Source organism: Heterocephalus glaber, unplaced genomic scaffold (assembly GCF_053883595.1).
Source record: "Heterocephalus glaber isolate CG9 unplaced genomic scaffold, H.glaber_assembly_v1.0 deba00001150, whole genome shotgun sequence".
In the NCBI taxonomy this organism is placed as follows: Eukaryota; Metazoa; Chordata; class Mammalia; order Rodentia; family Bathyergidae; genus Heterocephalus; species Heterocephalus glaber.
Window position 1 is genome coordinate 2,236,519 of NW_028258204.1, and position 16,324 is coordinate 2,252,842.

The following is a 16,324-nucleotide window of genomic DNA, read 5'->3' on the forward strand; positions in this document are numbered from 1 at the left end:
TCTGTCTTATAGTTAGATTAAAAGTAAACTGAAATTTCATCCAGGCAGAAAGCAGTACATGGGCTTCAGTCCCTCAGCCTTCTGTAGAGTGGAGGGCTATCACCAAGTTAGGTATAGTTTGAACTCTAAAGTCTGGAACCTGATCCAACTCCAGGCTTACTACTTGTGTCAAAAATGTTTCCTATGGCCTAACTTAATTTGATTGTGGTTTCTATCAAGATTAAATTAATTCTGACACATGTAGAAATGGATTCTCTCATAGAATATCGGGAGGAACATGTGCTACAATGTAAGGTTGCTGGAGCAGTAGACCTGCGGGGTAAGTGGCTCCTCCTGGCTGGCCCATCGCTGTTCTCATGTATTAAATAGTTTTCCACCCATCCTTCATGTTTGCATGTCACCAGAAGGTTGGCCTTCTCAGGAGTCCCTGAGAAGAAGTTCAGAGGGGGAAAATTGGCCATATTGAGCATAGGAGAGTGAAGGGACCCAAAGGAAAGTCAAAAGAAGAAAAACTGATGATGAATGTGCACAGGTGAATTTAGAGGTGAAATCATCTTCTCCCTGACTAGTTTATTAATTGGTTAAATAAACGATATTCTAGAGATCATTATAGGATAATAAAATTCTGTCAAAGTCCAGTACAGATTCAATTACATGAACCCAAAACCTATAAACATGGAAGAGTTGTTATATTGGCCATTTTCAGAGGTAAACATGTACGTTGTGTGTAATATTTTGTGACATACCATTGAACCTGGTTGGTGATTGTTCCTAAATGCACTTACCTGCACTCTTGTCACATTGCACATGGGCCTTGGAGGAAAGATGAATGCATACTGTCACACACAGGAGTGGTCGACAAACTAGCAACTGCACAGAAGCTCTCATCCAGTGCATTGCTGACCCTTTCTAGTCATCTCAATCCAGCCTCCCTTCACTTTCAGAAAATAGAGCTTCTCATACTTAAACCAAGAGACTCATGTTTCCCAGACTGATAAAATCTGCTCTTTTAATCCAATGAAAACAGATTCTTGTTTTCCCTGGAACACAGATGCTATAGACAAAACATTATATGTAGCTATTTAGGTTGTGTCCTTTAGTGCATCAAGAGTTATTACGAAGTCAGTTTTAGAAGTGAAACTTTAAAACACTTAATCGTTGGATAGGTGTAGATGTGTGAGATTGTAGTCCCAGCTACTGATGTGGCTGAATGAAAATTGTCTAATCCCAGGAGTTCAGGGCCAGGCTGAGAAGCATAACAATAGTCCATCTCAAATCCAAAAATAAAAAGTTCATTCTTTTTTAAAATTAATTTTATTGGTACATTTAAAGTATATAAAATAATGATGTTCATCACTGGAAATTTGCACCTTTACATAAGCCATTTTACTTCTTTTTTTTAATTCTTAAATCTTTTTATTGGTACATTTTAGGTATACAATACATTTACATTTATCATTGGGTGTTTGCACCTGTACATGATGTATCTTGATTCTTATATTTTCCCCATTACCTGTGCACCCTTCACCCCCTCCACTCTTCCTTATTTACACAAACATCGTTTCCATTTTTTTTCTTTTCTCATAATTTTTTCTTTCTCTTCTTTCCTTTCCCCTTCCCCTCCCTTCACCCCTACCTCTTTGGTCCTTTTTTCCTATTTCAAATTATCAATTATTCATTTTAATCATTTTAACCCTTATTTACACTTTCAGTTTCTCACACTACAGAAACTCTTCGGTATTTACACGTGTCCTATTTATTTCACTTAAGAGTATGGCCTCTATATGCATCCATTTAGCTATAAATGACTCTAGTTTCTCATTCTTTATGGCTGAGTAATACTCCATTTTATTAAAAAGAAAACTCACATCTGACCCATTTCAAAAATGGGCATCTGAAATGAACAGACATTTCTCAGACAAAGAAGTAAAAGCAGCAAATAAATATCTTAAAAAATGTTCAACATCACTGGTAATTCGAGAGACGCACACGAAAACAACACTGAGATTTCACCTCACCCCAGAAAGAATGGCTGCTGTCATGAAATCAACCAATAACAAATGCTGGTGGGGTGTGGGGAGAAAGGAACCCTTCTCCATTGCTGGTGGGAGTGCAGACTGGTGCAACCACTGTGGAAATCAGTATGGACATACCTCAGAAAACTAGGACTACAGATCCCATTTGACCCAGCTATACCCATGCTGGGTATCTTCCCAAAAGAATTAAAAGAATCATACCACAGTGAAATATGTGCATCCATGTTCATAGCAGCACAGTTTGTAATAGCTAAAGTTTGGGAGCAGCCCAAGTGCCCATCAACTGGAAAGTGCTTCTTATTTTTAACCCCATTCCCCTGCCAACCCCTTCAACCCTTCCACCCCTCCCTATCTACAAAGACTTTGTTTCCATTTTTTCTTTTTCTCATATTAATTCCATTCCCTTCTTTCTTTTCCCCTACCCCCCCCTTTCCCCTCTTCTTTGCACCTTTTCTTCCTATTTCACAGTATCCATTATATCATTCTAACAAAACACAATGTAACTGTTAATCAGAAAATGTTAGAAAATGTTTGCATTAGAACTCATTTGGAAACCAAAAGGTATATGGATCATTCAAAAAGTCAAAACAGGAGAAGCAGTTTTGTTCTTTACTATCAAAAAATTTGAACATGAAAACTCAGCAAGGGAAGAAAGGCCTAAATCCACCCCTGAGGCTTGAATCCTCCATGACAAAGACATCATCCACCAGATCCCACCTCTGAACACTGCAACACTAAGGAATGACATTTTGAGGGACACCATAGATGGATGCAAGCTGGATTTAGGAGTAGTGGAAATGTTGTGGGCATACAGGACCTTTTCAGCACTGAGGAGCTTCTAGCGCCCATGGTCAAAATGTCAGACCTCTGTCTAGAAACATGGAGAACCCAGCATAGGATTTCAAATGCTGGAGCAAACTGTGGGGAGCATTTGGGATAGAAGTTGTGAGGGGCTAAATTCTGTTCCCCTAGATTTCATTTGTTGATCCCCTAACCTCCAGTCATTCACGATGTGAGTATCTTGAAAGTTGGGCTTTTAAAAATGTAACTCATGAGGGCCAGGGATTTAGCTCAGTGGTTCCGGTGCCTGCCTCACAAGCGCAAGGTCCTGAGTTCAATCCCCAGTACCAAAAAAAACCCCAAAACAAAAATGTAACTCATGAAATAAAATAGTTAGGTTCACCCTAACATATTAGGTCTACAGTACTTATAAGTGGAAATTTGCACCCCAAAAAGACCACAAGGATGTGAAGAAGAGAGGAGCAATACCACCAAGCTAAACATAGAGGCCTGGAAAGAGGCCAAACCTTCCCTCAGTGCTTTGACCTTGGATCTCTTGTCTCCACAATGGTGGATAAAGAAATCTCTTTTGTTCAAGTCTCCATATCTCTGGTATGTGGTTCCAACAGCTGGAGCTCACTGGTAAGATGGTGAAGTGCTGCTTCTTACTGCTCATAAAAGACCAACCTGACTATGATGTGTGCAAGCAGGGATGTTTGGAAAAATATCATTCTATTTATTCCTGAAGAAATCTTTGTTATAACATTTGATTTATATTTCCAGAATATACATAGAAACATAAGCTTTGTAAATATGGATTTGCTATCATGTGATGTTCTGACCCATGGTTACATCATGTAATGATTAAATAAGTTTCTACATGCATATGTCCTAAAACACTTATTTGTTAATGCTGAAAACTTTCAATATATACAACGTTTTTTGAAATGTATAGTCCATTACTGTTATCTATTGTCACCCCACTGTCCAGTAGTATAGCCCAGCATTTTATTTTTATCTAACTATAACTCAGACCCAGTTGATCATTCTTTCCCCCTCCCCCTTCCACTTATTCTTTTCAGATGCTGGTAACCACCATTCTACTCTCAAGTATTCTGAGAATGACTGTTTTAGATTCCACATGTGCATGAGGTCCTATAGGTCATATTTTATTGCCTGACATAATCACTTAACAAAAATCTCCACTTTCAACATAATAGAGCATGCACAAACAAATCCAGACAAATTCAGATTTCATATCATTGAGAGAGGGACAAAAATATGATGGCGCAAAGACAACATCTTTAACAAATGGTACTCTGTAAAATAGCTATATGAATACACAATGCTGATTTTAGGCCCATTTTATCTTTTGTGCTTAATGAAAATCAAAATGGATCAAAGATATAAATATTAAAACAGAAATTCTCATTCTACTGGCAGGGAAAATAGGTAAAGGTCTTGAAGATATAGACATAGGCAAAGACTTTCTGAACAGAATCCTGAATGTACAAGAAATAACATCAAGAATCAACAAATAGGATTTTATGAAATGAAAAAGCAACTTCACATCAAACAACAGTGGGGCGAAGGAATAACCTACAGAATACAAAAAAATTGCCAGCTTCTCATAGAAAAGAGGACTAATATCTACAGTAGATAAGGACCAAAACAATTAGAATCCTTCAAAGTAAAAGACCCTATAAAATATGGGCCTTTGCAATAAATACCCACTTCTCAGAAGAAGGACACATGACCAATAAATACATGAAAAAGTGTTCAAAATCTCTGGCAACTAGAGAAACACATATTAAAATAAAATTGAGATTCAGACTTACTCCAGAAAGAATGATTACCAAGAAATCAATTAATAAAAAATGCTCACAAAGCTGTGGGGTTAAGTGAACATTTCCATACTACTTGTGGGAAAGGAAGCTAGTTAAAACACGTTGGAAATCAGTATGAAGACTCCCAAAAATATAAAAATACTAATTTAATTTCATCCAATTGTACTCCTTCTGGGCATCTTCCTGAAAGATTCAAAGACATCATATCAGAGTGGTACATGTATACTCATATATACCCACAACTCATAACAGTTAAATCTTGGATGTGGCTTTTATGTAAATCAATCAATCAATCAATCAATAAATATGTAATACTTATACACAAATGGAGTACTTCTCTGCTATAAAGAAGAAAAATTTGAGTAGTTTGTAGGAAAATGGATACCCTTTCATATTAAAATGCTAAGTGAAATGAATCAGATGCATAAGAATAGAGATTGCACTTTTTAACTTATATGAGAAACCCAAAGTATAAATAAGTTAAAGATAAAATAAAAGACAGACACTAGGAGACAGATATATAGGTACTTTGCAAATAGTAAATGGATGAAGAGAGGGAAGGAGGGAAAAAGAATGTGAAGGGAAGGAGACATAGAAGGAATGATGTGTTCTGTACTTGTACCAACTTCTCATAATGAATGTAATCATTATGTATGGGAAATATGAAAGCTGCACAGGAAATTTTAATGTAAGAAGAGTTTGGGAGGTGAACCCCTGGGTCCTTTTGCTGTATCCCGTTGGATGAAGGAACAATCCTGTTTCTAAATCTATTTTTTTAAAATGAAGACATCTTCTCTGTCTTAAACACTCTATGGCAGCACACATTGGAGTTCAGTGTTCCTGAATACAGACAGGAAGAACAAAAAGGTTTCAGGTGGGTAACTTTAAGGAATTCATGGATGGGAAGGAACTTCAGCACCTCCATACTCATGGATGGCCCTCAAACCAACAGCATCAAAAGCAAAGTGACCAGGGGCTTGGAATCTGGGCCTGGAGACTTCTGAGGCAGAACCTTCAACACTTTATTTCCCAAGGTCCTCTAGGTCCACATGCATGATAAAGAACCATTGATTTATTTATTTCCTACAAATCTGTCCAGGAGACAAGGTCCAGATACCAAAGCCCTAGCCATATCTTCAGGGAACCAGAGATAGTGTGTGTTAAACTGAGCCCCCTGCGCAAGTATGTTGCCCAAAAAGTGGGAGATATGTTCCCTTACAAGTGAGAACACTGAGGTTCAGGAAGGGAGAGAGATAGAGATAGAGAGAGAGAGAGAGAGAGAGAGAGAGGGAGAGAGAATTCAGATATGGTCAAGTTGACAATTTCAAACAATAACTTGGCCTCTCCTGTCCCTGAGTTTAGGCTCTGTGCCCAGCCACTGAATCTTACATCTCTGCACCAGAGCTGGAGAGACTGGGGACTCTATCTGGTTCACAGGACTTGATTGAAAACCATGGGTACTCTCTGCTTCCTTTCTGTGACTCAGTGAAACTATACTCTCCAGATGCTCAGCCTTAGAACAGTCCCTGGAATCCCCCAGCTGTCTGTACAGAGAAAAACTTCCTTAACAGCTTGGGTTTTGGAGGGAAGAAAATTGAAGTTTTCCAGCACGGTTTAAACTGAGTCTCATGAAAATGAAAAAGGCAACTCAGACAGCAAGTACAATTCTAAGTTCTACTGTGAATAAATTTAGCAATTTTTTTAAAAGGAGCCTTCATTCTTTGTGGTTATCAATTTAATACATTTCACTAGAGACATATAGAAATGAGAAAATAAGAGCACAAAGTTGTCATAGTAACTCTTCTCTAAAATGTCTTTTTCAAACTTAACACAAGCTCTACCTACCATCTATGTCTGAGCACCTCTGTCCACATCATAGTATTCACACCACTTGGGCTGATTTGTAGCTGACATCATGTCAATGAATGAAACCCTGTGATCTTTGGCTTATGTCCATTCTCCTGTCAGCCTGTCATAGTCTCTGTGTTCTCAGACCATGTGTGTTGGACTCTAGCAGAAAATTTTTCTCCATTTTGTTCATGTACCGTGACTTTGGGGAAGATTGAGATTAGGGGAAATGAGCTAACTAACCTTTTGCTGGAAATTTCAAGGCAACCAATGTTGAGGCTGTGGCATAAGTACTGTTGGGTGTTTTAGCTACCTCTACATTGAGAATCAAGGACAAGCAGCACAGCTGAATGATTTTTAAAGTTATTTGACTAGAAAGTTAGCTTTGATAAAATTAGTCTTCAAAGTTGGAAAAGAGGATAGCATGTTTGCTTAAAAGAGAAAAATATAAAGAAGCCACATACTTTGCATCAGGAACAATACAAAGGATACCATGAAGGCATGAGAGGAATCCAAAAATCTCTATCCTTTGCAGACACAAGTATGGAAAATTCAAAGACTTTGAGTGCAGAGCCCCAGGATAGCTCGCTGATGAAAGGATGCCTGGAAACTGGTTTTGTGGGATTCCTGACTCAGTGCTCAGTCATGCAGGCACTTTGAGGGCCCTTTAACCATGATGAGATAGGGTTGACTAATGCTAGAGCCTGTAGCAGACCTTGGAGTCAATCACCACAGGGTGCTGGTTTTATCAACATGCACAATGAAAGACTTATGGGTTTGTGGAGGCTTCTGTCCAGATTTCAGAATAGGGCCTGGAAGGTCTGGCAGTGTTCTTCTTAGAGAACATTGCATGAAGCTGTGAGGTTGCACCAAAATTTCAGTGATGACCAATGAAGTTGGAGAATCTCTGAAAGTGGATCATCTGAGGGAAGCTATAATGATTGAGTAAAGCCACCCCAATATAGAAATCATAAGAACAGTAACTGTCATCAATGTTCAAGGAGTAGAAACTCACAAGGAATTTGGAGACTGTATCTTGACATCTTCTGGCCTGAGTGCTGGACGTGGCACTACAGAAATAATTTTATTCTGCTGGGCTTCCTGTGGGATTTAGATTCATTCCTTTCCTTCCTACTATTCCTACTTAGAATGGAAATATTTTTTCCTATCTCATTGTATCTTGCAATATTTAACTTTCTTTTTTACTTTTTACAGTGTCTCTTGGCTAATGGTTTGCTTTAAATGCCAGAGGATACCTTAGAGTTCTACTTTTTATTAATGCTAAATTATTAGGGCTTTGGTAACAGAGGCAGACTAATTATAATATGTGTAGAGAAATGTGCAAGACTTTTTGTGGCAAGCTGCAGAATATTGTGTTTTTCATCTATGTCCTCCTCCCCACCACACCCACCCATAAAAAAAGCATCATTCATGGAAAGCTGGAAATTTCTGGAAGGTGGTTGGATGCTTGGGGCGTTATTGCTGGCTTCCTGTTACAAGTTGGTGTCTGGTCAAAACAGGTGGGTCACTGTGGGTGTTACTTGGTGACCTGGGACAGTATGTCTTCCATTCGGGTCCTCCTTTTTTATATCTATCTGCTGTTGACCACCTTGTCATTAGCAGATTTCTCAGCATCAGGTCTGTCTACTGTGCTGTAAACCATGCAAGGACTGAAACCTCTACAAACTGTGAGTTACTCAAACCTCTCTCTTCTTTAATATGCAATGTTGAGTATCGCATCTCAACAACTAAAAAGTCACTAACATTGCTGGAATCCTTCTATTCACATGTCCAATTAATTCAATTCAATCAAGCCTCCAACTATATATTCTTTCACTTTGTATCTTTTTATTTTTCTTTTTTGTTTGTTTGTTTTTGGTACCAGGGATCAAACTTGGGTCCTTGCACTTGGAAGGCAGGCAGCAGAACCACTGAGCTAAATTCCTGGCCCTGTATCTTTTTATTTTTGAGATAGTGTCTCACTATGTAATTCAATTCTGCCTTGAACTTATAGTGGTTCTCTAGCCTCAGGCTCCCATGTTCTGGGGTTGCAAATATGGTCTATCATATTCAGGACCTTCTGTGCCTTTCTCATTGTTTTATTAGTCTCAAAACCTCTTTTCCCACTTTCATTTCTGTCTATTCTATTTGGCATATTCTTTAAAACGTCTTTAAAAATTCTTGAACCTCATGATTTTTCCACATTCCACTTTAAAAAGAGAGCACGCTTGTTGCTGCTGTGGAATTCCGAATACACATATATTTCAGTCCTTCATTTACGCAGACACTGTGCAGATCTGGTTCTCTGGCTGAGTAAGCAGAGGGAAGAATCTCAAATTTCAGAATAACATGGGATATTCCAAAAGGAAGCCTTGTGTGTGACCCTCAGTCCAAGATGACACTCTGAATCCACTCACTCTGCACTCTAATTTCCCTTACATTATAGAAAGCTCTCCTGGGCAGCCTCTTAGTCCTGGCCAACTTTGTGAGTGTATGCAGAGGCCAGTGCTATAACCTACATTTTGTCCAAGGTGAAGGTGATTCTCCTCCTGGTAAGTCTTCATTTTCAATGTTTAGTATGTTACTGTTGCCTGAATGATAGGGTCTGCTCTCAGGTGAAGGTCTTTGAATCAATAGATGAAGCTATGTAAGGGAACATACAGATTTGGACTTAAATGAGGGTTTTCAATGTGGCTTGTATGTAAGAAAGTAATTCTCATTTCTGTCTGGCTGAAATTGCCTGGAGAGCTTTGCAAACTTAGCAATGTTAGTCTTTACCTAAGTCCAGATGAATCCGAATCTGTTGTCAGAGCTGCACATTCAGAAGTTGCTTGACTTCTACATGAATTCAAGGATAATTACTATTGCTTAGTCCAGAGGTACTCAGACTTTGATGTCCATGCCAACCTGAGGAATCTTGTTAACTTTTAAATGCTGGTTTGGGGATATGAAGGGAATTGATAGTGTTACACGTCCTGAATGTCCCAGGTGATGCTGAGGGTGAGAGTCCAGCAAGCACATGTGGCCCCAGGGGTCTGTGCAGCTGTTCTCAACCTTGCTTGAACGCTGGCATCATGTGGTGAATATTATGAAGTTGACGGCAGCAGGGGCCTATACCCGGGAATCCTGGTTTTGTGTTCTGTGGTAGGGTTTAACATAGATTTTGTTTGTAGTACATTGCTTCTGGGTATTTGTTCGTTGTGGTGCTGGTTATTGAACCCCTGGATTCTTAAATGCTGAAAATGAGATCATCCATTGGCCTGTAGCTGTTCAATAATCATTTTTTGAGTCCCCATGATGTTTACTACACAGGTGCGTATAGAATTGAGAGCCAAAGTGAAAGGAAACACATTGGAAAGTACAGCAGTGGGGAATTTATTTAGTCCTATTCCATTAGGAGAAAGGGGACCCAAATGAAATTAAAGAGGATTAAATTAAATTCAAATGCTTATTTTGATGTTAAACACAGAAGGATTTTAGTTTGTTTTAGAAAATGTTAAGTTTATGGCCTTCCTACTGCTATAATTCATTAGAAGGTAAATAGATCAGCACTATCATATATGGCTTCAAAATTGTCTATCTTCTTAAAGCAGAGCCTGGTCTCAAAATATCCTCAAAGGCCTGCTCCTGTTTCATGACTCAGGGTCTCCACTGATGGTGCTATGGGGACTTATTTTTTTGCAGTATGCCGGGATCTTGATGGAACCACACACTCAATAAACTCAACATGGATCACTGGGGACTGCACTAAATGTATTTGCTACAAAAATAAAATGGAATGCTGTGGCATGTGAGTATCACTCCAGTAGTGGCAAAGAGAGGATGTGGCTGTCTCTAAAGAACAACTCTTCACACATACAAAATTTTTTCTTTTGGGTGTTTCTAATAGATTTTTTTATAGCTCTTTTGGGTTCACATTAAAATTGAGTGAAGACAGATTTTCCATCTGGCTGCTCAGCTATATGCACAGAATCACAGAGTGTCAACACCTGAGGGAAGGTTCCATCTACTGCCTATGAGAGCCTGTATCCACACATGATTGTCATATAGACTCCTACATGAGGCTTCACTCTGGATTTAGTGGAGGGGTTTAGTTTTCACTTCTGTATTTTGTACTGATCAAGTTCATTTAGTATATTCAGGCTGCTACACTCCCAGCAATTATCCCAACAGTCCTTTTACCTTAGACAACTAAGCTCAGCACCAATCGAACCATAACTCCCCTCCCCTAGTGCCTCAGGCCTCGGCCACAACCATTATCCCTTCTGTATTTACAAGTATCATACATATATGCTCTAGGATATTTATACACTTGCATCCACCCAATATTTAAACTGTTGAGACTACTTTACTGAGCTTAGAATGATGTGTTCATGGTTTATCCTTGCTGCAATGTGTGGTAGAATGTCCTTTTATTGCAAAGAGTGTGACATTACACTGTATGGACAGGACACATTATGGTTCCGCTTTCACCTGTGAATGGAACCTTGGCTTGATTCCACTTGAATTTTAATCCTCTCTACCTCATTATATTTATTCTGAAATACTCATATACCCATAATTACTGGGTAACTAAAAAGAATATTCAGTGGCCAAATGCCTTTGAATAATTTGTCTTCATGGCCACTGGAACATAACCTTGGAGGACTGCCATAACAGACGTACTGTAAACACAACCATAATGAAGAGGTGGGAGTTATCAAGAGTGATTTGTAGAATAGATTGTCTTAAATCCTGTGTTACTTCACTGCTCATATTGAACTGAGGGCAGCCTAGGCTTCTGCCAATGTCTCCTACCAGTTTTCTATGGGTACTAAAGATGTATTCCTTGGGGGATAGAGTGCAGATACCTGAGCCATGTTCAAATGAAGCACCCAACTCACAACCTCCAGTTCTCCTAATATCTTGCTGTCAGTCAGCTCTGGTTTGTAGTGTTTTGCAAGCATAGTAGTAGTGTCTGTTTTATTTGTTTGATTTTTGCAGTCATGGGGATGAATCCAGGACTCACACATGCTAGGCAATTGTTCCACCGTAGACTTATGTCCCTGCCCAAGAGGAGTGTCTTTGCTGACAGAAGCATTGTTGTAATGTAGCATTTTCCAAACTTGCCTCTAAATGTTATTGTAACACAGCCTCAGAGAGTCTTGCATACACTCCAGAGAATAGAGAACAAAGGTGACAATGTGAATGCCCAAGTACTATGAGAATTATAGTGTCTAGAAAGTCCTCCCCACAATGGTTGAGTAGTCTCTTGCTTAGTGCATAGTGGAGAAAGAGGAGAGAAAAATCTCACAACCAGACTGAAACAAGTGCTAAGTGCATCTTCTCAGGCACTGTAGTGACTGAAAACAGTCTGTTACAGCTGCTTCTTGATTTTGTGGCTGTTGCCAGTTGACTTTGTCTTTGTAGCAAGTGACAGTTGACTCTGAAGTGTAGTTGTATCTCAACCACATCCTGTGCTAGTCAAAACTTCCCCCCTCACAAAGTAGCATTGCCACCTGTGTCTAAGTGATCACCTATACATCAATGATCTATCATACCTGCACAGCCATAGGAACTTTTATTTCACAAAGTCAGGTAGAAAAGAATGAGTGCCAATCCTGGCAGTAAAGCGAGAGGACACTGAGTGCTGAACCCAGTTACCTGAGTCTGAATCCCCTTGAATTTGTGTGATACCTTTAGGTTCCTTGGTGAGTTCCTCAGTCTCTCACAGTCTTGTATTCCTCACAATAATCTGAAGATTATCAGGAGGAAGTGAGAAGTAGATATTTTGCATCGTTATTCATTCACGTAGTAGGGATGTTGTAGTTTCTCTGGGCCTGGAATTTGTCCCTGAGCCTAGGACAGGGACAGGCTCAGAGCCATGTATCTAGGTGCCCTTTTATTCTTTCCTGCCATCTTTTTGGTCCTACAAGGCTTACTGCTTCACTTTAGGGACAAGGGCTCAATTGTCCAATTATCAGAATCAGCTGCCTTTTTCAACTTTAACTTCTTCACCTGCTACCAATTTTTTATGAGCTTTCATTTTTATTTTTGGTAACATAATACTTACTTTGTTAATCTTCTCTGAGACACAGAGACTCCCTGGGCAGGGCAGGGAAGTGTTCTTATCTCTGCTCTGCACAGCCCTAGACCCACACAAGTCTAGTTTCCAGATTGCAGTGAGAGAGACGAAGAAGGCATCCAGCCACCTGGTCGAGGCATCTTATAACATGATGTCACTGATGTCCCCTCTGAATTTCTATCAGCTGCTTATGCTCCCATCCTAAGTCTGAGTGGAAGTAAAGTTGAATCCACTGATGGGTCCTGAGTTCCAAGAACTTGATCCTGCAAAAAGATGGCAAAATTATACATGCTGTTTACCTACCAAACATATGTATAAGATTAGGTATCTTTTAATAATCACCAGGTTATTTATAATTATTTTCTATATGATTAAAATATATATTATGTAAAAATTTTAATTGAATCATTTTCAAGTTTAAAATTCACTGGCATTGAGTACATTCACATTGTTGTTTAATCATCACTGCTATTTCCAAATTTTTTGCTGTAGTTTTAATATTTGTTTACTTCGGCCATACTTCTGATTGATCCCTGGCTTTCTTCCATGCTGGCCTTGAAATTTCAATCCTACTGCCTCACCCTCTCATGTAGTTGAGATTATAGGTGTCCCACAATACCTGGCTATTTCCAAAAGTTTTTAATGACCCCAAACCCATACTATGTATTCTCTAATTTATAATTTTAATTCCCCTTTTCCGCCCACCCCTAATCTGTAATCCTGTAATCCTGAAATCAATGACTTTGCCTCTTCTAGCTAGTTCATGTCAGTGGAACCCATGAAGTTGTCTCCTCTGTTGCATTACTTATCTCAGCTGCTGCCCAACATGCAGCCCTGTTAGTATATGTTAGACCTTTCTTCCTCAGCACCACAGTGACAGCTGTGCACATTAACACCCCACACATGGCTTATCCACTACTTTGTAGAGAAACTTTGCATTGCCTGCACTTTGGTTCATAATGAGTAATGAAGTGTGTTGACACTTTTGTTTTCCTGTCTTTAAGGTTCTAACTGTAGTGGAATTCATAGGCCATATGCACTATGGGTTTAATTTTTGATGACCTATCAGGCTATTTTCCTCTATGATTGAACCATTTCTTATTCACATGCGAATACAGCACTTCTGAAATTTAAAATATTTTAAATGACATTTTCTTATATGTGTGATTAAAAATCACATTAGTTATAGAAATACTGGAAAGTACAACAAAAATTTTTATTTATAGTTCCACTGTAAAAGTAATGAAAATAACACTTTTTCTTTTATTTATGCTTTTGTGTACTGGATATCAAACTTATGTAGTCATTTTCTGGGGCTAATAGTTAAATAAATAGTTGAGCATCATACTCTCTCATCTCGCAAAAACTCTTCAGAACATTTTGTAGTATAACTGAACCAATTTTTAGTCTTAATTAAAGAGAACCTTGGAGCTGAAGGCAGGATTCCAGGATTTGCTTTCTCTTACAAGATGCCCTATTAAGGGGTATCTATTATGCCTGGCCCACTGGGTCAGTGCACAGTGCTCTGGCCCCAGTGAGCAGATTTCTGTCTTCTTTAGGGTATAACTAATAGCTATAATTGCCATTGTTAGGGTCCACATAGTGAGCACTGAAGAGCTATGATGCTTTGGATAGCTGAGAAAGAGATTGAAATCATTCTTTTTTAAAGTAGAATTCCACCATTAATAAAGCTAGCCCTAAAAATATCAATGTAAAAAAAATAAAGTAGAATTCCAGCATCTCCTCATGAAAGGAAATATTTTCCCAAGGCATTCTGATGTTTTCTGCTTCTGTCCACTTGTGTTTTAAATCCTTCTTCAATGAACTTCAAGGGGACAAAGAGCATTAAGCTGTGCACCACTGGGTGTGGGTTGGATTTTTTTTAAAAAAAAATGGCCCCAGGTTGTTCACTTTTCTTTGATTTCTTTGGATTCAGACCTGGGTTTTCTCCTTACTTCTGTTGGCGGAGTTAGCTAGTCTGGTAATAGTTCACTATATAACATAAGAGAGAGCACTTTTTATCACATTTCAGCTGCAGCAGTGCTGACCACTTCCTAAACAGAGAGAATGTAAAAGAACTTCCTGGATAAGACTTCCCAACCACATTGTGAGGCAAACCTGTCCTTGGCCTGTGAGAAAGTGTTCTGCTTTCTGGCATGCAGAGATGAGTGTAGGACCCGTGTGAGAGCTTATCTCTCTGAATCTATGGTACAGACAGGTCTGGGTGTCTGGAGACCCACACTGAGGCTCCCACACAAGATATGCCTCAGGTTGGTGATGGGCACCCAAGGCAGTGTCAGTGTGAGCTGATTCATGAACAAAACTGGCCTGGGCAGTAGGGTGGGTTGGCTGCTGTTATTCTTCTTCTAACAGCTATGTTCTTTCTTCATGACAGACTTACTATACCTCTTCAGTACGACAAATCCAAATGCCACAGCGTTTTTAACATCAATGACTGTACCTACACTGTTGTTCAGGATCAAGATCATTCAAAGCCCTGTCAGTTCTATGTCAAGATACGTGATGTCTTCAAAGAAGCCCAGCGCACCCTGCTCCCTTTTCCAAAACCAGTATACCCATGTTGGTAGTACCACCACAGGAATAATAGAAGAGAAGGGCTACCTCGTTTAGACCATCTCCTTTGGCCTTTACCAGTCTGTGATTGGGGAGCCCCGCTACTAGTAAAATCATTCTTGTGCAAATCTTCAAATACATACGTTCTCCATTATTGCTAATTACATGTGTAGTGACTTAATGTACTTAATAAAGTACACAGACATTTAAAAGGTGAGAAAAAATAATATAAATAAAAGGTGCAGCATATTTCTCACACTGCATTTAGTTCTCCTGCATCTCTCTACAGAAAATGCTGCTACCTCTACCACTTCTCACACGTCACCCTCTGCTGCATATGTCCTGTAACTTTGTGAACAAAGTAAAAATAAGTATATCTTTGAGATGATATTAGATCTTTCTTCAGTTTGCAACGTTTGTGTTCAAACTCTAGCTTTGTTTCAGGTAGTGTCATATCTGCTTTACCCACATATGTTTCTGCATATGCCTGAAGTCAGGGCATAGCAGAGGAGAACATCTTGATAAACTTTTCACAGAAATATGTAGAGTCCCTCAGGAAATCAAGGACAGGGCTTTGACAGTGCACTCCAACCTGTGTACAGGGCTCTCTTTGTCTTTTGCTGGGTATGGACCCCCAACATGAGGTGATTTCAAACAGTGACATCATGCATCTCCTCTACCCTTTGTGTGGCGGAGAGTATGTGCTCCCTGCATCCAGTGCTGATTATCTTGACCATACAAGGTGCTAGACCTGGGATCCAGCAGTGAACAGAGAGGTCAGATCCTTGCTGTCCTGGGACTTAGAGTGACTCTGTGCAACAGACAGATATCAAACAGGCCACCCACAGGCAACTGATTTAGTGTTACAATTTCCCAAACTGCCCATCTATGTTCAAATTTGCTATGAGGATCCTTTATCATGCTAGGTAACCCCTTAATTTTATGGTCACTCTGGGGAAATAGAATGTGCTTTGTGCAATTTCAGTCCCAGTAAGTTTCATTTCAAAGTCCTCATGAGAGTTGAAGGGGGACTGGGAGACAGACAGTTCGGGGTACAACATAGCCTTGGATCTTTCTGCTAGAAGAGTTGATGGTGTCTCATTTCTCCTGGGGTCTTGGTGACCTCTAGGATATTCCCTTCTGGGCCACTACCTCCTCATCAACCTTTCCTTAAC

General features: G+C 39.4%; 1 protein-coding gene across 1 annotated transcript; it reads left to right on the forward strand.

Moving 5' to 3' along the window:
• The first annotated feature begins 8,172 nt into the window (after positions 1 to 8,172).
• Positions 8,173 to 15,163, forward strand: LOC147828274 (beta-microseminoprotein-like). Its single transcript, XM_087210561.1, has 4 exons — positions 8,173 to 8,199; positions 8,958 to 9,063; positions 10,196 to 10,301; positions 14,971 to 15,163. The coding sequence occupies exons 1-4, from the start codon at positions 8,173 to 8,175 to the stop codon at positions 15,161 to 15,163; spliced, it is 432 nt and encodes a 143-aa protein (XP_087066687.1).
• The last annotated feature ends 1,161 nt before the right edge of the window (positions 15,164 to 16,324 follow it).